Genomic DNA, 23074 nt, shown 5'->3' on the forward strand with positions numbered 1-23074 from the left:
CTCGAGTCAAGTCACGTCAATCGATTTTCAAAGGTGACTCGAGTCAAGTCAAGTCACTCGTTTTTTGGAGGTGACTCGAGTCAAGTCGAGTCAAGTCGAGTCAAGTCGAGTCAAGTCGAGTCAAGTCAAGTCATGAGTCAAGTCACAATTCAAGTAAAATTGAATTTTCGAAGTATGAGTGATGACTGATGATGCAAAGTCATTACATTTTGCTAACTGATTGAAGGACAGATGGATTGGTCAATTATATTGAATCAATTAACGAATATGAAGTTAAATATACTTGCAAAAATGTGTTGTACCGCTCATACACACGAATGGAGGGTCAGTGCAACGTACAATCAGTGAATGACTGGTTGCTCTCGACACCGTGTACTTAATGACTTGAAATTGACTCGTAAATTTAGCTCCGAGTCACGAGTCAGTCCACATTTCTAAAGCGCCGAGTCAAGTCAAGTCAAGTCAATTTTGCAAAGTGACTCGAGTCAATTCAAGTCATACGAAAAAGTTGACTCGAGTCTGACTCGAGTCAAGTCATGACTCGAGTCATCCCAACACTGCTTGTTTGTGAATTGTCTCAACCACGCTGCAACGTGTTGTCCAAAAACTATTTTTTCACATGAAAATATTCAATTATGTAAAAATGAGGATGACAGATTGAAAACTTCTGTTCAAGTAGCAGTATAGTATACGAACAAAACTACTCGAGTAAGTGAAACAAGTAGATAAAACATACTTAGTACTGTGAAAAAGTTGCCGTCACGGGGCGATAAGATATATCGAGTCTGAACTCTGAATAGCGATCGATGAGTCAAAAATCTTTAGGGAACACGGTTATAAACAGTGGTGCTTCTATAGTCGTTCCGGTGTGGAATTCGAGTCAGCTAAAACACGTACTACCAGTGACTTAGGAGCATAAGTTGCTGCCCCTGACAATGCCGCCCTAAGTAGACTGCAGCAGATTTTTGAAATAGTTTAATATTCAATCAATCTTTTGAATAAGAATAATTACGGATTATGTGCCGAGTCTCAGAACTCTATATTGCTTGAGAAAGAAGCCTGGCTGTCTCATCGTCAAGGCCAAATATAAAGGATAAAAAAATGTATCAGGCAATTAAAAGATCAATAGCCGCCTTAAAATTGATCTTTCCGATTTTTCGCCAAAGCGAAATCGGCGATAATATCTTTAAAATCAAGTTTTAGACGTATATTAGGTTCTTTCTATAGAAAGAATCGAGCTCATAGCCGATCATCACTCATTCTATGACGTAAATACGACTTTATCATATTGAGATTTCAGAAACTCCTCACACAGCTCGCAATTGAAACACCAATGGTTAGATAACGTTTCAGAGACAAGCATAACTATGGTGTCAAATCAAGGAGGTGTGATTTAGCTAACCACTGTAAAACATCAAAAGTTGTGCTGTGTGCACTGTGCAGCCTCATTTTGCTAACCCCTTGCAGACTGCCGCCCCTGGTGCAGAATCAAAACCGCCAAGTGGCTGCTACACTACTGCATACTACTCCACTCACAATTTGAGCGCTAATATACCAGCAAAAACATTCATTACCATTTGGACATCCCGGTGGATACTCGTAATCCAAGTCATCATCTGTCAACGACGGTTTTTTTAGTGCGTCGCCAACTACATCTTTCGCATAATCGTATATTAGATATTCGTCGGATATCTCGCTATTTGGCGAAGCCAGATGTGACCCGAGGTTGATATGCATCGACTCCACACTGTCTTCGTAGTTGGGATTCGAAAAAGACGAGCCAGTCACTTCCTTACGATTGTGGCAGTGTTCCCGGCCGATCACAGCTCGAGGGTCCACGTATGTGGAGGATTCTAGGATTTTGGGTTTTGGCGGAGTCTTGTGTTTCGTGACTACGTGACTCGCATCGAAGTGAATGGTAGGGGCTTCCGTCAAAAATCGCAGGAAATGTTTGGGATGAAACGACTCGTGGAGCTGTTCGAAACTGGAACTCTTCTGAATGTTCCGCGCTTCTTTGGCTTTGATTACTGCTGATACACGAAATTGTAATTCATTTTTGGCTCAAGGAACAAATCTATATTCGCAAGTTAAGGGCAGATAATTTTACTTTTACGAAGCAGTCAGAGTACACATTGCACATTCTTTACATTGTATAGTGTTGATTACATTACATGAAAACACTCACTTCTACTTCACCAGGTAGAAATTTCGCCAGCAGATCAGTCATAACCATATTATTCGAGAAATAATAAGTACTACAGTAACAGGCAGGGCTCGTCCCATAGTGCGACTGGGGCATTACCCCACTTGAGCTATAACAATAATAACATCGATGTTTTATTATTCTTATTATTCACCGATGAATGGCCTTCAATATATTCGACGTTGCGAAAAAAACGCGTTGTTTTCTGTGTTTCTGCTTGTAACCGGCCAGTGGCCAAGCAGGGTCATGCAATTTCTTGCCGCGTTAACGCTCGTAGCTAGCTTTAGTTAACCATTTTCCCAATGATGCTCACATAAAAGAGCAACGACTTAGTTTCATATTATCTTACTCACCCGAATGAGTGAAAATGGGACAAGTTTCGTAAAAATGATATCTGCGTCTGAACTCTATATTATTACACATCATTCAATGATTAGGGTAGTAATTTCGTTTCCGAAAATCGAATATGTTCTAAAATCCAAATCGTCTCATATCGCATAACAGATTTGATGCAAAGGTCGACGTTGGCCTGAACTGATTCTAACAATGTTCCATACCGAGATCGGTCATGGAATTTGATACGGCAGATCTTAACGGTGGTAACCCACGGATTGGGAACCCTCTGGTCCAAATAATTAGCAGTTGGCTACATTCGACCTGTTTAACCCGAAAAAGTATCCTGCTTACAAATTTAGGGTCAGAGCAAGTGCGACACCAGTGTGCCGTTGACCACGGCTGAAGAGCACTGCTCACTAGTAATCGTGTGTCTACCATGAAGTGACAATTTCATATCAAAATATGTCATTTTGACAAACAATTCGGAGGGAGTATCTTAGGATCACTACCCGATCTGATTACGAGCCGCCACAGGTTACAGGCTTAGGCAATGCGAATCATAGAATTGAAATAGATTAGAATGGTTCATGCAGTAAGATTTGGCAATTCGTATTACGCTATTGAGCGGAACTTTCCAAGCTAAAGTCTCGCATTTCTGAGCTGGTGTCCCAAAGGGAACGACAAAAGGCACATTGGTTGGCAGTAAATTTAACGTCTTACTCAATTTTTGTCGACCTCTAACTGCGCTTTCAACATCAGCCACTTTCGCTCCATGCTTCATACTTGCGGGGCTTGCGTCGTCTACGTTCTTGGTAATGTTATTATTAAAGTTTTCGTTGCATCCGCGCTGCGGGGACTTGAATCGGTCCGGCTTCGGTGGCCTTGGCGGACAAAGCGGTTCGTGTTGTTGCCCGGCTTCATCTTTTCTCCTTATCGCGGGCGACTTGGGAGGCCGCGGAGGCGGATTGAACGAGTTCGAAGGCGAGCCGGCCTTGGCAGACACCGAATAAAGCTTATCAGTGTCTGACATCGACGTCTGCTGGTTATATACAGAAAAGTACAGGCTAAAGACGGTGGTACTGACACAAAATGTTCGATGATAAACTTTTAAATGCAATGTAGAGCGTTGATTGCGCCTAAAAGAACTGAGCAATTACACTACTTGTATCTCGCTATAGCGCTTATGGTCAGGCTAGACAATTTCGGTGGTTCAAGGAAACTAATTGGGGCGAAATACCGTAAATCTAATTTTAATCTAATTTGTGCAATCCACGCTCCAGTTGTAATTGTAATCTAATTTCTGGTTTTCCTGATCGATTTTGAATCGGCTATTAGGCTTTAAGTGGAATTGAGTGTTCGATTATCACTCATTATGACATCACGGCAGTATGAATGACGGATAAAAATGAAATAAGGACATTTATTGCGACCACAGGGAATATAATACTATCTTCTACATCGCATTAAAGATTATTTGGTGTATATTCTAGTTCAGTGGTTCTTAAACTATTTCCCTCCAGTGCCCCGTTTCAGAAATTTTCATTGACTGGAGCTCCCCCCCCCCATATTTTTAATTTATGGATTGTACTAAAGACGATTGGGTAGGGCTGTGGTTCTCAACATTTTCGACCTCGCGGCACGCCGAGTGATGACTTTTCTTGAGTTATCACCGTCCCAAACGCTGTCAAATGGCGGCGAATTAGCGTATCACCCTTCAGTGACGTCGGATGCCCCAGTTTGATTCATGTCAATAGCAAATCATGAAGCGTCGGAGATTTATCAGTCATTCTCCCCTCACGTGGCTGTGTTCACAGCGTATTCACAATAAAAATACCGATCAACGATCAATCCACGTATAAGAGGATGAAAAGGGCGCACAGACACACTCCCAGACTCGACCTCCGCAAATGGCGATACGATGGAGTTATATAATTATATGACAGATTATAGTGACATTTTCATTTAGTATAGCTCTCAAGTATACATGGATACTGGATATTTTGGTTTATCATTTTGGCCACTAGAAACTTCAGAGCAGTGGTTCTTAACCTTTTCTGCTCCAGCGCCCCCCTTCCAAAATTTCTGTGGTCTGACGCCCCCCTATTTTAGTACCATTTGGTTCGAGGCCGATGTAGCCTACACATCCTGAATTCACTTCTGCGATTGGCAATATGGGGAAGTTAAATGTATTATGCTTCGTGTTATTGCTTTGTGTGACTTTTGCTCATATTGGATTTAGTACTTCCCCAGTTAGTAACAATAACATGAATGTATTCCAAATAAAGCAACCCATATTATGTTTGTGTGGGTGTGGGTCACAACAATAAACAATATGATCCTTCGTGATACGGCGAATAAATATTCTGACGATTTAATTTTGTATATCTCCCAAATATAAGTGTATTTAGTGAATCATTTTCGCCAAACAGCTTCAACGCATCTTTAATGTACAAAGGGCTCTCACTCTCGAAAGTGGTACATTGCCTCTTTCTTCGATTTCGACACGGTGTGCGCTGCAGGATACAATACCTAGTTCGAAACATTTTGTTGAATATATAGTACTAACAAGCGTGGCTGGATTGTTTTAACGGGGATTTTGCGATCTAGAAGTACGTGCAATTCATTCAGCATCAATTATAATAATACACTTCAAACTTCGTCGGAATATATTTCGCGCGTAGAGCGCGACGAAAAATGAGAACTAATTAATCATATATCCCTACTACACCATCTATACTTTGATTTTTCTTCAGCGCCCCCCATACCGCCCCTCTGAGTCCAGCGCCCCCATATCGTCCCCTGAGCGTTTCCGCCCCCTTCAAAATCCTAATCGTCCCTTGGGGGGCACTGGGGACAAGGTTAAGAACCACTGCTTTAGAGCATGTCTATTGTAGAAATACGTTAAATAAGGTATGAAAGCTGCTAAGATCGTATTTAAATCTGAACAGTGGTATAGGACCATTTCCCCAGATTTCCACAAGCCGTGTGCTGCAAGATGCATTACATAGTTCGAAAAATTTAGTTGAGAAAACCCCTATCTAGTCCGACGGAAGTGTGAATCTTGGCGATCTAAAAGTATACGCACAAGAATCACGTAACCCACACTTATACGAATTCTAATAAACAATGCGTTTGCGGAAACGTATTGCATACATCGGCCCCATAGCGTCCTAGCGCCTCTCATATCCTTCCCTGAGTATTTCCGACCCTTCAAATCCAAATCGCCCCTCCCCCCTTGGTTACTGGCGCCGAGATTAAGAGCCACTGTCTTAGACTATAGCTAGTTCTACCATAGCCATTTCATTGCACTTCGTGACAATGCTGTCCGGGTTAATCAACACATCACAGAAATGTTATTTCCACTATAACGTGAGTATGGCCTTGTGCTACACATTTCGTATGTCGCGATACGACCAATCGAGGTTCACTGACTTCCGCAGCGAAAAAGGGTATCGAAATTATAACTTTCGGTAATGTGATAACTGTTAGCGGACATGACAGTATACTTTCAGTAATCGAAAAACCCATTTCTCTCTATCTACTCGATTCGAAGCATTAGCATATACTCGATTAACATTCGCCTATACTCGAATCATTTTACCCTTCCCTTTTGGTTACGGGCCTGTGCTGAATCTTGGATCAACAGCTCAATACGACAAGCTGATGTATCAGGGTATACAGTTATACACTCGAGTCGACTGCTGCTTAGTCGTGCGTCTAAATCGTATAACGTCAAATTCTATTCACCGATATGCTTCGAAGCATACGAACGATGAACAACGATGCGATAACGCATCATATGTACCCAGAGAAGCCAATGTAAATATTGCTGTCGATCACGTGCGTAATAATTTACAATGTACCGTACAATTATAGATAACCAACCTACGCAGAGATGCGAAACACGTGACTGTGCGCGTGTGCAGTTGGACAACCAGATAACGCCAGCAAATTTTTGGCAGCTTCGTAAATAACATGGTAATTGTATATCTTGCGGCCCGAGCGCAAAATATATTAAAAATGGCATCGAAAGGAAGCTACGGTCGAAGCACCACGTCTAGTCGTCTACCCTACAATACACTTTAAAATGAAAATTACCATCGCTTCAAACAATCGGAGCTATTTTATATGCATTATCTGATTGCCCGACTGACCATGCAGTCACTTGCTGCGAATTTAGCCGTAGCTAGGTTAGTTATCTATAGCATAACTGACTGAAGGAATGTTAGCGGCACGTCAAATCGACAAGGCTTTTTTAAATTTCGCACGTTGTTACAAACAGCATACCTGTAAAATAAAGCTTTCCTCGTGAAAATTGAAGACCGTGTCTTCCTCAAATGACTGATTACGGAGATCTCTAATCGTCTTTAAATCTGCGAGCGAAACCTGAAACGGAAAATTGAAGTCTTTGCGAAGCTGCTGTGTTTTTAGACCTTTGAGTTATATAAGCAGATCGACAAGGGCATATACTTGTTACGATCGCGAGATGTCGGCCATACGTAAACGATTGTCGGTCGAGTAGTTTACAGGTACGGCGCTCACAGGACGATGAACCGGTGAGTTGGATTTACGTGGAAGAAGTAGACTAATACAGAGAATAAATATAGCTACATTTTTGCTATTCGAGGACATCTTTCATCACATTTGTTGTTTCATTTCTGAAAATGAACCTTAAAACACAACCGATTAGGACGAAAACCAAACGATTCTTTCCGAAGACTTTGGTGTAGACACGTTTCCACAGAATTCGAGAAATAGTGACTAAATCAAATACAGTAGAAACTTGACTCAATATAATACGAAGCAGCATGGACAATACGCATGTATGCGTGCAACATATTAATTAGTAATTATACGATAACAGCACCGAAGAGTCGTGCAGTTTTGCGCCAGCATTTCAATTATGGCATGGTGTTGGCACACTCGCATCACGTATCGTATTTCAGTTCGTATCGTGATCGCTATAATGTGTTTTTATCTGAGGCATAGCTAAAAAGCGTACTATACAAATTATGTAGCACAGTATGTAGTACAGCTTTAGTAAGTTACGCTGTAAGTTGTGACTGCCTGCTACAGCTTAACGTCACAATGCGGAAGTTATTCATTCATAGGAAGTGACCAATAACATAAAATAATCGCGATAGTCTTAAGGTGTCCACTGTCCATATACCTTTAAACCTATATTCAAATGTACTGACGGCGTAGTCAATTAATATTCATCAGGCTATTAGAGTTGATGAGCTATACACAATGAGATAAATAAAAATTGACCAATTAAATATGATTAATATATTGAGTCCAGGCGGATAAAGTAGTCATTGTTGGTACTCGGGTAGAATTAGAAGTAACGCTTCCAATTTCTACTCAATTATGAGTAGAAGTATAGAGATGAACAAGACATCAAAAAAACCAGCTAGTGGAAGTAATTAGTTTAGAAATTAGGGATTAGGATTAGTTTCAAAAATAGATTTTGTCAAGACGCCGCATATTTTTGGTAGTCGGTCCCAGGTGGCTACTTTCTGCAATTCCAGTGTGGATTTTCGGCCCCTCTCGAAATGACCCCCGCAATTGGTGCCTATGTAGCTCGCTTGACCAAGAATGGCAGATTTGAGCCAACAATAATTCAGTTGATGCAATGCAATTTGCATATATCGCGTACAAAAGACACGATACCAGCCTGGATTAGTTCAGCAATCCATGTCATTAAAAACTATAGCCATGAGAGATATCGATGAGAACCAACATGCTGTCCCTTGCCTACCATCTCAACTACAGGTAACTTCACAACAGGTTTCGTTGATCTGCATCCCTTCGGAATCGCTCTAGCAAGCACAGTCACTTTCACATTATTTCGACTTAGCGGCACTTCGAACAGTTGCTTCGAGAGTCGTTGATTGTCTTCTCCGTAAGCGTGGACGTACATGGTGGATTCTAAAGAGTGAGAGATGTATTAAAGGGGCACTGCACTCTAAAAAATGATGTGGTCTCAAATTGAAGGGCAAAACGAAAGAAAAATTTTGGCTGGGGCCGTTTTTTTCTGAACGCCACCGTAATGGAGCTGCAATGTATTGAAATTTCCACAGGGGCTTCACGCTCCAGCAATCTCGCAGAGATCGAACTTTATATAGGCCTAGTTGTCAGCTTATATGGTACTAGCGATGAATGGCGCGGTTTTTCTATCGGATATTGTCACAGAAAGGAGGAATCTCTACATCCACCGGAAAAGAAAATTGAAAATTTGAAAACACGTAATTAATCAATGATGGTCTCAAGAATTTGATGACGTCAAATAGGAACCAGTTTCAAAGCAAAACTACTTGGTTGAGTACTGCATAGTGCATATAGATCATCGTTACTTGGACATACATAAAGAAAAATACAGTGGTAGAACTTTCTTATAACCCATATCCGAAAGCACTTCCGTTTCTTGATAATATAAATAATAGTATGAGCATAATTTACCCATCACACGTTCGGTGATCTTCACCCTGCCCCTCCTGTGCAACTGATCGTACCCGAGGCTTGTGTCTGCAGTCGTGACGTCGACAGTCAACGGCGGGGGAAGTTTGAATATTTCCTCCATTGACATGGTCGGTGGATCCTCCGACAAGTCAGAACTTGAGTAGATCAGAATAATATTATGACATGCGATGAATCGGATATTTGTCTTCGAAATGCAGGACGTGTTATTGCTATTGCTAGGACAGTGCGTTTGCACAGTACACAAAATACACACGCACACCGAGTCACGTAAACAAATTAAGATCGCTCAGCAGTTCACAACTACGCAGTAAATAACCAATACAGGACTCGAATGCTGACGCAGTTTATTGCCACATAAATGACATAACACCATATAGCGATCCAGCTTATAAAAACAATCGTGAAATACTAAAACGAATATTTACCACATTCTCATATGTAAGATGATTTGAGTAATTTTGACTCAATGATCTTCATATGTTGGGCTGTCCAGGCTACTTACCGTTTGAACATTCCCCCATAAGACATGCCAACCAAATAAATTTGCTTCCCAGATACCATAACTAGCTTCGGATTGGACACTACGCGGTGAACTTGAATGCGGTGGTCCCGTCGAATGAATCCCTGAAAGGGATGGGTCATGTAACGGGGGTTTTCCGACAGAATCTTGCAGGAAACTATTAATGCCGGACTAGGGGACGGAGTGGGCTAGCCTCTTTATATCCAAAACATCGATATTACGTTGAATTGTCACGAAGATCTATAGTGCATGATTTAAAAAATCTTAGTATAGTTTTTACGATCCAAATCTTCTTATTCAAAGTCACATAGACTTATAGTGAACCTTTCTCGACCCCCCATTTAACAACGAAGGTTTTCAGGGGCAATATATTTCACTTCACTGGTATTTATTCACTGGTATTACTTGGCGACTACGAGCCTTATTACCTCCATCCACCTCGACTTATTTGAAATAGAAACACAAACAATTTCTAATGAATCAATACTATAGTTAGCCCGCTATTTTACCGGAACACGTCCTGTCATATCGACTTCGACTTCTGACACATGCCTTTTCTTATCACATGTCCTTTTATATTATCATCTTTTACTTTTCATTCAGTGGGCATGCCTCCTTTTTTCAGATCGCCTAGGCCAGGTTGGTGTCTGATTTCGAAGAATACTTCCAGTCGTTTCGACACCTTCCTATCTTTCATTGTATCGCGGTCTCGTGGTGTATTGAAATGACGAAATTACTAGCAATAAATTGAATTGAAATTACATATAGAAAAGACGATAAACCCTACATTGCTACTATATCAAGACATAGAGGGGTCAATAACGAACTATACTACTTTTTCTGAGTAATCAAGTAAGTCTTGCCTGAGAACGCTACTTACTCAAGTGGTTTTGATTTAGAATACTTCCACCTCTACTTGCCAGTTCCTAATGCAAAACTACCTACTTATTACGTTTTGAAATATGTAAAGTAAGCATTTAGTTTTAGGTCATATTTGCATCACCATTACATGCAGAATTGTCATAGCAACTGGGCGGTAAAGCCCTTCACCGCGGTAACTGAATTTATATTCGAAAATTGCATCAATTTTTGGTGTCATTAGTAATTTTGCGTTGTTTGCTAATATGAAGCATGCAATTTTAAAAGTATATCCCTCCCATCGACTGTTAACAGAGTGCGATCGCCCACCCAATTAACGTTTGAAATTCTCAATTGAGTACTTTTGGAATCTTCGTTTGCGACTATCATTTATAAATCACTTACTTGTACTTTAGTACATGCATATGACATTACTCCTACTGCCCCTTGAGTGTCAAAGCTAACTGCTTTGAACACAAACTTTTGATTGTCCACTTTTCCTTGAAGTAACAGATTTTGATTCAGCACATTTGCATTACTCATTGTTCAGCATTACTCACTGTTTGAACTACAAGTGACCTCCGAATCATATATAGGGACCGATTCGTACGAAGCACATCAATTCATCTTACCAATTCTCTTAAGTTAGTTGCCAATTCACCGTCGGTCACAAGAAACGTTGTATTTTGCCAGTCCACCCTTTGCATAATCGCGACGAATCGACTCGAGGAGTCGCGTGTAGGAGATGAGGGTTGAGCTCCAATCGTCGGGAGTGTGTGACCAGCGACATTCCGAGCTGGCGTGAGTATGCGAACCTTTTAAAACACGATGCGTGCATGCAAATATGCCATCGGCCGAAGTCAACAATTTCGTAGCTGCAAGCGAAGCGAAAGATGAAGGAAGTGTGATCGGTCTTGCCTCCCCCTTTCATACAATATCTATAAGTTGACGGCTAATGCAATCCAGTCTACATGCGCGCAGGGAAACACAAACGCTGACAGAATTGTTGAATGGTTTTTGTGCTATTGTTTTTTATGGATTTGCTGCTTATCGCCCGGCGGCCTTTTGAACCCCGGTCAATGAAATTCACATTGTTTATCAGGAAATGAGGTCGTATGAAATAACGATCAAATATCATAACGAAACCCAGAATGGTGATTTAATTATAATGACGCAAATCCCGACGACGTTCGGGTTTGCAATTAAATATCTGGTATTCCTCACACCTCATACGTAGGGTCGACGCCACATTACGACTAAAACAAACGGAGCATATTACTATGCCAGCTGATATCGTCGTTAGAGCCACTATTTTAGCGGTTTATATAAGTGTGCTATATTTTATCGTGCAATCATCGTATTTTTACGAATTCCATTGCTTGCGAGAAAAGGTGCTGCTGGAATTGAACCTCTTCATGATATGTAATATAATGTAATATACGATTATGTATAGCATTGGTTCTCAAACTCTTTTGGCTTATGTCACACTAGAAACATTATAAAATACACGCAACACATCATCAGTAAATTTGCTTTTTAATAATAATTTACGTGGTAATGCGATGATCATGCCTTTTTATACGAGCCGATACGACTGAAACGAAATTGGATTATTGACAAACATTTCCGCATTTCATCGTCAATTTCAAGCAGTCTCTTTCGTTTACAGCTTTTGATTTCAATCAAAGCAAGAAAAAACTCTGTACACATAGTCATGTAGAAACACAATGTACATATCATGGCACATGGCAATAAATTTATGATTGTTTTTGCAACTAACATGGTACAGGATTTGGAAGGAGAAATCCATAACCCTTTGTATTGAATCAGAGTTTCAAAAAAGGGGGCGTTTCGTAAATCAATGAGCTGTTCTTCTGCATTAAGATTGGTTGATTCACTGCTTTCAAATAGACCAACTACCCATCTAAAGTTATGAACACCAAATCCAGAGAAGTACTATTGCGTTGTAAGTTGAAATCCAAGCAGTGTGCTCATGTTCGGCGGGGCAATGTTTTGTTTATGAGTTGATTCATTGCGGAAGCGTGAACCGAATTAAATACTTTCCTCGGCACATAGCCTCCCAATTATTACGTAACAATTACCCAGCTCATCGGCAATGCCGTGATTGGTTTCATTGTAATGTTCACACGTGCATATTTATCAGCTATGAAGCAGTTAGAACGTTTTCAAATCGCATATGTTTGCATGCATACCTTATTTAGAAAATTTAGTGTTTTTTTCAAAATCACTCAAGAAGTTTCGCGGCACACCTGAGAATCTCTGGTGGTGCACAGAGTTTGAGAATCACTGATCTATAGGCTTGATAAAAAAGGATTTAAGTAGAAACACGGGCGTGGACTTGGAGGCAACAGTTTGGGATCATTGAACTATATAGTCCGACCCGCGAGCGATCAAAATGTTTGAATCCGGCCAGCGACACAAGTAGGGTTTGACACCCTTGAGCTACAGTAAAAGTGTATATGAATGTGACTCTCGAACTCCCTGTTCAGGTTATAATGAAATAGAATCATCCTTAAACAACATTTTCTCTGGCAAACGTTGGCATATATATCTACATTATAAAAGAAACCATGCGAGACGACATTGGATTTACACGGAACGCCATACATAAACTGCTTATATGTTGTTAATTACGTGAAGTACTTACTCAAGTGCTTATAATGATAGAATTCCACTCCACTTGAGAGTTTTCAGTTTTATTTCATGAAAATCTATAGGCCTATAGAATACGTAGGCTACATCTTTACTTACGTGAAAATCGCTACTTCAACTTCTACTCAGTATCGACAATCAGTGTTTTGACAATCTTTGATTTCATTACTGCTATACTTAACTGCAGCCCAAGCAAGGTGCGCGACTTTGTCTCACCTGAAGGTTGACATTTTCACCGAGCACCAAATCGGAGTGTAGGTTGCTAACGTTCTTCAGAAAAGCCTTCCGAAACGGCCGAAACAGAAGTACACAATCTTTCAGGTGGTCGGGAAGACCGTCAGACGCCTGTTTTGGCGATTGGAACTTTCTGAATTCATCGTTGTACTGTCACCGTGACTGGTTTAAAATTACGAAATCTTTCCATATAAACCAAAAAAAAAACGGTTAAAACATCGAAAAATTACTGCTAACACAATGACTAGTTTGACACATACGCATGATAACAATCAAAAATGAAAAAATTCATATCTTCAGATCCACTCAAACCAGGTTAATAAAATTTGCCAGGTTGATATCGTATACACGGCCCAGACCTTCAATTCCCAAAACCGGGATGTGCATGATACCAATCACGAAATGCTATGTCCGAATGCAAATTTGTTTTTATCTGTAAGTGCACGTCGATTCGGTTCAGACTCTGGGCATATTTCTGTAACATAATCATTCAACTCTACTCAGCTCCCATCTAGCGACTGTGAGCTATGTCTGGTCAAATCACCGACTTTTGCGAACATTAAAACGTGCCACTGCATTGTACATTGGTTACTCGCTCACCTTGCTAATATTGGCGACTTGCGCTGTTTCCATTTCTTATCAATCTTGAACTTGCTATGACTAATACTGCCAGCTGTCCCGGCGTCATATGCTTCTAGGAACGGGCAATGCTTGACTCTACCGATGAAAATTCGACAATCGGTCCGTGGTCACGTCACTCACGTTGTAAAGTGCATATTCTATAGGCTGACAGTGGAAAGATCTACTCCGAGGAACAGGGTGTCGTAACAGTCGTACCCTGAACCAAAGAATCGGGGAGCCCAACCTCGAAGGGTGCCTAAAGCACTATATAAAACAGCATCAAACAGAGAACATTGATAGATTTCTTCCACTGAGAAATGCACTTCGTCCGATTAAGTGACGGTGTTTTTCTTCATTTTAATATGGGTCACTCGACTAATGAAAGGTTATAGTTATTTAAGTGAATACACACATAATTTACGTTTTAATATACGCATAAATGAGTCTAACTGTGTTCACGGATATGCGAGATCGTTATATTCATTTAGTGTGGTTTGAGGCCGTTGGAATGCTTTAGTCTTGAGGTCGCGTGCCATCTGTGGGTGCGGATAAAACTGAGGCCCAAAATAACCATTAGCCACCTTATGTTGGATGACATTTCGATATTGATAAACCCGAGCCAGACGCCGAAATGGCAGGCGCTGAAGACTGAAATGTCATGTCCTTTCGGTATAAATTCAACCAGCAGAGGATTTCGTACGTGCAACAATCGTTACCTCGGGCCCCCAAATAACAAGATGTTTCAAGAAAGTAGTTGCCCGGAAGCCCTCCGGAAGTTATTTCGTGAGAACCCTTACGATTATAGTATTAACCATGAATTCCAACACATGTCAAAACCAATTCGAGTAGAAGAAAATGACAGGGTTCCAAAGTACTCGAATACATTGTTGCAAAAGTAAGATTCGATCGATAGGCCGCAGATAATTGAATATATCTAATACTTTCTACATGACAGGGTGCATCTTCGCGACTGACGCAAAATGACACAAACATTAAGACTTGGGCAGTACTTGATATATATTCAGTTACCGCGATAGAAGGGCTATTTCGCCGGGTCGATATGACAATTTCAATCATGAACGTAGCGCAATCACACCACTCAATCACTTCTACTTGCCTTATTCAATTTGTGGGAAGTAAGTATCTTAGCATAAAAACTGTTAAGTAGAAGTGGAAGAAGTTTAAGAACATATTCTGTTTGATAAGTTAACTGCAAGTAGGCAAAAGCTACATGAGTACGGAAATCCGAACACGCAGTAATTGTTACTGACCAGCTCGACTGTGTTGTGAATCGTATATGTAGAAGGGGCAGAGTGATCGAATGGAATCCGTCCGGACTGTGGCCTGAATCGAGTTTGACTTCTCTGTACTACATGTTTTGACATATATCATATGGTAACCTAGGTCTCTATACTACCGAGACCGAAAGAAAATATCGATTAGATATATATCTTCGATAAAATAACTATATTCGGGAAACGAGCGAAAAATTCCAGTTTATGAGAGCATCGAATCCTCTTTACTCGAATCGAGTCGTGAAAATTTAAACTAGATTCGGATTCGAGTATTTGAATCCAGACATGGGGTGATTACTTCATGAATGTAATCGATTGCGATTACGATTACTTCCGAATGACGCGATTACGATTACGATTACGATTACAGCAAAATCAGGAAGTAGTCGATTACGATTACGATTACATTGGAAAAGTAATCACGATTACTCACGATTACATTTATTTTGCATCTTAGAAGTTATGTCGGAAGACAATATATGGATTGCGCTAAAAAGGCCTAATGAGATAACAAATTTGCTTTAATAAAAGATGCGTCATTTGCCTGTTACGTCATAATGTACCGATTGCCCATTTTCATAGAGGTCGATTTGTCGCACCCAACGATTTGCATTCTTGCCAGGCACAAAACCGCCGCCCCAAAAATTTCCCAATAGGGTGGGGAGCGAGATCGAAGGGGACTCAAAAGTATTTCGTCAACCAACATAAATTATAAAGACTTTTCGAGAGATTTAATTAACTTGAAAATTCTCTCTGGATAGCTTGATTTTGAAATGCATACGTCTCCCCCTACAAAAAAGCATACATAATTTAAAGTAGGGTTGCATTTAAAACAAATGGTTGTTTAAAACACTTTGTTTAAAAGATGTTTTAAAGGGTGTTTTAAAAACAAAGGCGTTAAAAAAACTAAACTGTGTATTTTAAGTTGTAACATTATGCCATAATTGTGTGAACACTTTCCAAAAAACATGTTGTATGAGCCTACGGACAATTACCATCCGATTTGGCCGACGGACATCGATATAGGATGGTTGGAACCCTCAAAATAGTCTGTTCTACAGTTATAGTCAAGATATTTCTTCAAAGGAGCTATATTTACCCTACATTTTCAATTGCCACTCTCAATCCACTAGGACGTCACAATTCTATATTCATGACGTCGTGGTTTAAAAAAAAACATTTTTTAAACAAGGGCCTTGTTTTAAACATGTCTGTTTTAAATTTATTTTTGTTTTAAATGCAACCCTAATTATAGTAATAGGCATTTAGGTACCAGTCAATACCGTGCCAAGACACACCAAAATACATACGCAGTTCGACCAACATGCGACTTCACGAAGTGTGCTACTAAAGAAAGACCTCGGCCGAAACTTTGGGTATGTGTCCATTGTCAATAGCCATCCTGGGTGGACGTGACTAATAGTCCAGTCCTTCCAATCTGAGCCCATAATGCAAATGCCAGCCGGGGCATCCAAAGAGTATTAAAACATGACAATTTGTGTGTGCGTCTCACCATAGTTTTTGCGCCACTTCAAAATCTTTTGATTATATAACAGACCGGAGGTCGCAAATTAACAACATAAACTAAAGTAATAATAACAAGATACCGGACGTTATAATTATGAATTACGTGCTCCCGGCTCGACAGGTAAATCTGACCATCGGGGCTGAAAGAGGATTAAAAATCAATAGTAATATAATGCAATTACCAATAATATTGACGAAATTCAGTCTTCAACTTGAAAATAACAATCTATGGGGCCAAAGACTAACGTTTGGACTGGGGGACGAATTGCTGTTTAGGTCCAGATTCTAGCTACAACCCACGCTAACATGCTATAGAAGCCCATGGCCATGGCGGCAAATCCCAATGTTGAGTAAAGAATTGTGAAATACCGATTGACGCCCGTTTCAAGTAGAGTCATATGAGAATAAGATGAAGCCGGGGACCGATGAAACGAAAATAAAATTTTGCCTTCAACTTCATACAGATAATGTAGGCTACTGCAAGCTGCCGTTACGAGAAACGGCAAAGACGGCTCGGTTATCATATATATCACCAGCTGTTGATTTTTACTGCTTTGTTGTGGAAACCCAAATGTTTTATTTGGCGAGTACAAAATTTCAAATCTTTTTCCGGTTTACGTACGTATTACATAGGCCTTCTGCTCGCCAAGTAGCAACGGTCAAACTGCGTTTAACGAAGCATAGCCAAACATCAATACATGAGATACTATTTTAAATTAGGCAGAATGGAGATTAATTATCCTGCTGCGAGGGAGTGGCGTGTGGAACGTGTTGATAACCTGATATACAGCACGGCGGGTGTTCTTACAATCACACTAATGTGGGCTACGTACATCGAATACCTATTAACTGTGGATACTTCTTACGCAATGACGAGCAAAGCTAATAGGCTACTTCTGACGTAATAATGAGCAATAGCATTTAGAAATCAAACGAGTGTGCTATCACGAACCTGTATAATATCTCTTCCTTGTTCACAAATGTTCAGTTTATGTCATAGTCCTTGTACAAATAAAAAGTAATCGTTCGTTCACCAAGAAATCGATTAGATATGGGAAGTAGTCGATTACGATTACGATTACTTCGGAATTTTTTCGAATGTAATCGATTGCGATTACGATTACTTGAAAATGCTGTAATCGTCGTAATCGATTACGATTACTAATCGCGATTACCCCATGTCTGTTTGAATCTTTGCGCCCAACGCCGTCAGTACGGTACCATGGGTCTGTTGGACTACATATTGAGCCATTCACGACATTGCATGTTAGAGTGCGGCGACGGACGATAAGCAGTCAGCGCACTGGGTACTTTATTCTCTAGTCTAGGATGTGATGCATATATTGCAATGTAGGGGATCGTAGACACAAACTACCAAAAACAATAACTACTCTAAATCAGATGCCATACCGAAAAGCATTTTGATCGGGTGTTAATAACGTCAGGAGATCCATCCCAGATATTCCATTTCTTCCACCTTAAAATATGTTTACCTTGATTCAATTGCAGAGCAAATTCGTTGGCAGTGAATAGAGCAACAAATTTGTCATTACATTCCTATCGTCGAACGGAAATGTTAATAAGATCGGTCAGTATAAAACGAATTAGAGAAGTCTGTGCACCAATATGGAACGCAAGTCATCTTTACGTAAAATAGCGTTGAAAACATTGGAATCAAAGCACCACAGGCTAGAAATGAATTACATTGACATGAGTAACACAGACACCATCATATGACATCACTTACAGTGTTGGGATCAAATCACTACCTTCGAGTCACAAGTCATCTCGAGTCATTGCACGTTTTGACTCGAGTCAAGTCAAGTCAATCGATATTTGAAAGTTACTCGAGTCAAGTCAAGTCACTCGATTTTTGGATGCGACTCGAGTCAGGTCCAGTCAAGTCAAGTAAAGTTACGAGTCAAGTCACAATTCAAGTCAAGTTGTCTTTCGAAGTACGAGGCATGACTAAGTCACTGCATTTTGCTAGCTGTTCGAAATCCAGATTGAGTCAACAATTATTTTAAATCGAGGGATCATTATAGAGTTAAATGTACATGCAAAGAGGCGCTGTATAGCTCACGAATTCGTAGCACTACTAAACTACGTAAGTGCTGTATACCCTCAGTTTTTATAATTACCCGCCAAAATAGAGCATAGAACACGAAACCTCAGATACGGGAGACGAATTGATATGATATATTACCCAACTAGCCATGGTACACAATTAAGGCCAGCGACAATGCTTGACTGTAGTACTATGAACTTGTAAACTATATTCGATTCGATTTAGATCATAGAAGAGATTTGGCTAAGGTGATCTGATCACCTAGCACCAAGGACCAGTCTATAGAACAGAGATAGATACCTTGTTATTGTATTACTTTACTACTGCGACAACGTACGTTCTACGCGTTCAATGTATTTGTGATAGAACAATGGAGGTTCAGTAAAACACAAAATCGTTGAATGAATGAGATTTGTCGCTCTCACACGTCACGTCAGCGTATCGAGAACAACCCGAACACTTGTAAAGCATACAGCGATTTTTATCGACACCGATTACTTGATGACTTGCAATTGACTCGTAAATTATGCTCCGAGTCACGAGTCAATCTGCATTTCTGAAACGCCAAGTCAAGTCAAGTGACTCGAGTCATCCAAACAGTGTCACTTATACTGGTGGCGTTACACAAGTGACTCCAGAAGATTTACGTAGCATCACATTAAAAATAACAGGGTCATTATACTATGCGACTGGTTTATTAACTATTTAGAATCATTATTTGTTTTGTGACACCATATGATATAGCTCCGGACAAGGGACCCCGGTATATTTACGAGCATCTTATTTAGGGTTACCATACGTCTTCTTTTAAGAGGACTTGTCCTCTTTTTAAAGACTTTGTCCTCTCTTTTGAGAATGTAGGTCACATTTACGGCCAAATTCGACTGAGATGCCGTAAATCAGCACCGAAGTACGCTCCGGCGGGTATTTCGGGAGCTGAGCCGAAAAGTTGACCTTTTTTTTAATTAACTACCTGATAATTTGAAAGAAAAGTATATTTTGGGCACTGAGTGGGAAAGTTGACCTTTTTTTAGTCAACCGAACACGAAGTGCGAAAAATTTAGCATTTTTTTAAGATTTGCTCTGGTTTTGCAAGTCTGAAAATTCTAAAAAAGTGTCCTCTTTCCAGATTTCCAAAATATGGTAACCCTAAACTTATTCGAATAACATAGAGCAGTTATATGATACGGCATAAGCGTGTCTAGTAGGGATGGTGTGAACGTGAGGTTCACGTTCGCGTTCTGTGTGTGAACCTCGGAAATTTAGAGGTTCGCGTTCACAACAGAACCTTGGTAGGTTCTGCACTGTGAACCTTTTTCATATGTTACAATTTTCACTTCATTACAACATTGCTGGTTTAAATTTATTGCATGTTAACGGCAGGCCAATCTATTCATGGCGCTGGCAGCATAAAAAAAATCGACACTAAACGAGCATGCACCGTGACAATCTCAAAAGTTTTGCTTGCTTTGTTGCAAAAGTTTGCTCGAAAGATCCAGCTTTCCGTTTGTAAATATTTAATGACTCTATGCTGCGAGCTTGACCCGCAATCACAAAACATCACGCGCGAAATAAGCTATGTAGTCAGAGAATGATGCTTATTCAACCAATCAATGAGATTGATATCGTTTTCTGATGTAAAAAAAAAACCAGCAGGCTTACGGGGTCAATCTTCACTTCGTGTTTACTGTATCATTAAAATCAAATCGGTGCGATTGACTGAATGACTTGTTAATGGGGTAATATCAGTAGCAAGCATAGATACCCGTTTCACACTCTGCTCAATATCAATATATGATGTCGAATACATTTTCCGGTCTCATATGAAAAGGTGATTCGAGTTTGACTTAAGTCAAGTCATGACTCGAGTCATCCCAACACTGCTACAAGGCTATATCTGCATCTTCCTTGCCTGGCGGCATATGCACATCATGTACTCATGGTGGGCATATGCGCAGAAAGTGTGTATTTATGTCATGATTCGGTGTATATGCGGCAAAAAACATCAAGGACAAAAATAAACTACTTCCTTTCCTGTCATTATATTCCCTGGTAAGTCCTCATCGAAATTGTTGGCAAGGTGGCGGAAGATATTGATTTTACGAGAATATTATATCAATTGATTTCCCCAGATGATACATTTGGCGACGTTTAAAGCGTCAGTATAGGGTACTTCAGCATTGAAACATTATGTCGCCCGAATCGTCGCTAGGTATCATGTACAATCTGTACATTATTGTAGGTTAGCATTTCATTGAAGGATAGGGTTGGAATTAGCAATATGACGTCACGTGACGTCATGAGGTTCACGTTCGTGTTCACACAGAACCTTTCAAAAAGGTTCGCGTTCACACGAACCTGAACCTTTCATAGGTTCACACCATCCCTAGTGTCTAGGGTAGTGTAGACCATGGCTATCGGTTACCGTTTTAAAGAAAGTGACTCTACTTTTACCACGTCAAAATTAATCGAGTGACTCATCCCTGTGTTTTTTAGTTGCTATCAATCCTTACATTTGTAGCACGGTGCGTTAGGAAGTTGATAGAACGTAACTCTCGTATCTTCAGGCAAGCGAATCTCCGCTCCCGTTTTCATGGATTGCACAACTAACATTCTTGACCCGGTAGCTGAATCTCGAATCTGTCAAAAATGCAAAAGTTGACATTAAGCTCGACAGTTTCGAATTTTAGTAAACATACGCCTGGAGAAATTCTAGAGTCTAAATGACGGTACTGATTCGTTTTGAAATTGGAAACGCGATAGTGATACGCTATAGCGTATACATAGGATATAAGGTTACAGCAGGGTTGTAATGACTTGACTCGAGTTCGACTCGAGTCACGATTTTCTGATGACTCGACTTGACTCGAATCATTTTCTCAAAATACGGAAATGACTCGACTCGACTCGACTAACCCTGTGCATTGAGTCGACTTGGACTCGGGTTATTGCGCATGACTGGAGCCAAGTCATATGACTGGAGATTTAGACGGCAAAGACCGACATTTCATTGCAATATCGACGAATAGTAAGGTAATCTTCTTATTAGGATATCGTCTATTGGTACTGGTACTTGAAAATGTGACCAGAAACTTCTAAATGTGAGGAAAATTAGTTTAATATAAATGCCAACCATTCGATATCACCAAACAGAGTTATAAAAGTGGGTTTAACAAGACCTTAACTGGAAACTGAGCAGTCAACGCAACGACTTGGACTCGGACTCGAGTCAGAACACCATGACTCGGACTCGCACCTCTGCTCGATGACTTGGACTCGAACTTGACTCGGTGGTGAATTGAAAATGACTCGACTTGACTTGAGTCAAAACTATAAAAGTTAGATTGAGTTGTGACTCGGAGCCATGTGACTTGGTTACAACCCTGGGTTAAAGAGTCCTGGACAAAGCCAATCAGTCGAAAATTTCAGAACGACATTGTTTCTAGCTACGATATATAAGAATGAGGTGGACGAAAACGCTAGTAAATTGCAGAGATAAGCATATTTGGTATTTCAAAATCGAAATCTTGTCCCGATATTTGTGTGGATATTGAAATTTATATTTTTGACATTATTAATATCATGTCCAAATTGAAATTCAGTAGCAAAAAATCTATACGCCCGTCCTTTGTGTTTAGCAAAAAGTGGGTGGGTTATGAATAACAAACGCTTAGGGGCAGTGGCGGCTCGTCCAATAAGGCAACTGGGGCATTGCCCCACCTAAAATTCTGTTCAATAACAATTCTTTACCATTGATAGACGCACACCAATCTATATATACCGAAATCACAGCGAAAATGGTATTCTTCTTGTCCTTTCGCTTGTAAATGCCCAATTGTCCATATATAGCGAAGTCTCTGCGAAAATCGAATTCTCTTCTGTGTTTTCGCTTTGCGAATGCCTAGCCGGGGCATGCCCCGGTAACGCTCATAACAAGCTTTCACTGTCTATTCTCTCAAAGCCGCGCACAATAAAGAAACGGTGATTTACTCTCTCCTATTCATGAAATTACCGAGCAACCGGTGCACAATAGCTCTGTGCCCCTAAGGTGTGATGCAACAATCGTATCTATAGCTGAACTCAGTTACCGTCATATCATATGCGTTTAGTCGACCTTTGCTGGTATAGGTCGATTTTGATGGTGTTTCACACCATGAAAACTCTTGAAACTTGGTATGTCATGTCGTGATGGTGGTATTTAACACTGCCCCAAGTTTCAGGGTTTCTACTTAAAGTTTAGGGTAGTAATTCCGTTT

The 23074-nt window shown here is 40.3% G+C and overlaps 3 protein-coding genes across 8 annotated transcripts in view; 1 reads left to right on the plus strand and 2 right to left on the minus strand.

Moving 5' to 3' along the window:
* Positions 1–23074, minus strand: part of LOC145439811 (stAR-related lipid transfer protein 5-like) — a 304908-nt gene that overhangs the window by 124019 nt on the left and 157815 nt on the right. The window lies entirely within an intron of this gene.
* Positions 1–23074, plus strand: part of LOC145439803 (lysosomal protective protein-like) — a 199830-nt gene that overhangs the window by 42354 nt on the left and 134402 nt on the right. The gene's annotated exons all lie outside the window — the stretch shown is intronic.
* Positions 1–23074, minus strand: part of LOC145439797 (uncharacterized) — a 31202-nt gene that overhangs the window by 978 nt on the left and 7150 nt on the right. Inside the window, exons 4-14 of one of the 5 annotated variants that reach the window (XM_080317427.1) lie at positions 21332–21458; positions 18161–18227; positions 13908–14024; positions 13290–13440; positions 11033–11215; positions 9525–9646; positions 9002–9156; positions 8301–8470; positions 6827–6925; positions 3260–3578; positions 1575–2027 (exon numbers count right to left, since the gene is read on the minus strand). In XM_080317427.1, coding sequence (XP_080173553.1) covers positions 1575–2027; positions 3260–3578; positions 6827–6925; positions 8301–8470; positions 9002–9156; positions 9525–9646; positions 11033–11215; positions 13290–13440; positions 13908–14024; positions 18161–18227; positions 21332–21458 — 1963 coding nt within the window. Of the gene's footprint in view, positions 1–1574; positions 2031–3259; positions 3579–6826; positions 6926–8300; positions 8471–9001; positions 9157–9524; positions 9647–11032; positions 11216–13289; positions 13441–13907; positions 14025–18160; positions 18228–21331; positions 21459–23074 lie in introns of all 5 variants that reach the window. The other 4 variants (XM_080317428.1, XM_080317425.1, XM_080317426.1 and 1 more) reach the window with 4 other exon arrangements.

Source organism: Botryllus schlosseri, chromosome 5, assembly GCF_051294905.1.
Source record: "Botryllus schlosseri isolate E-star chromosome 5, Bs_hap1, whole genome shotgun sequence".
NCBI classification, from domain to species: domain Eukaryota; kingdom Metazoa; phylum Chordata; class Ascidiacea; order Stolidobranchia; family Styelidae; genus Botryllus; species Botryllus schlosseri.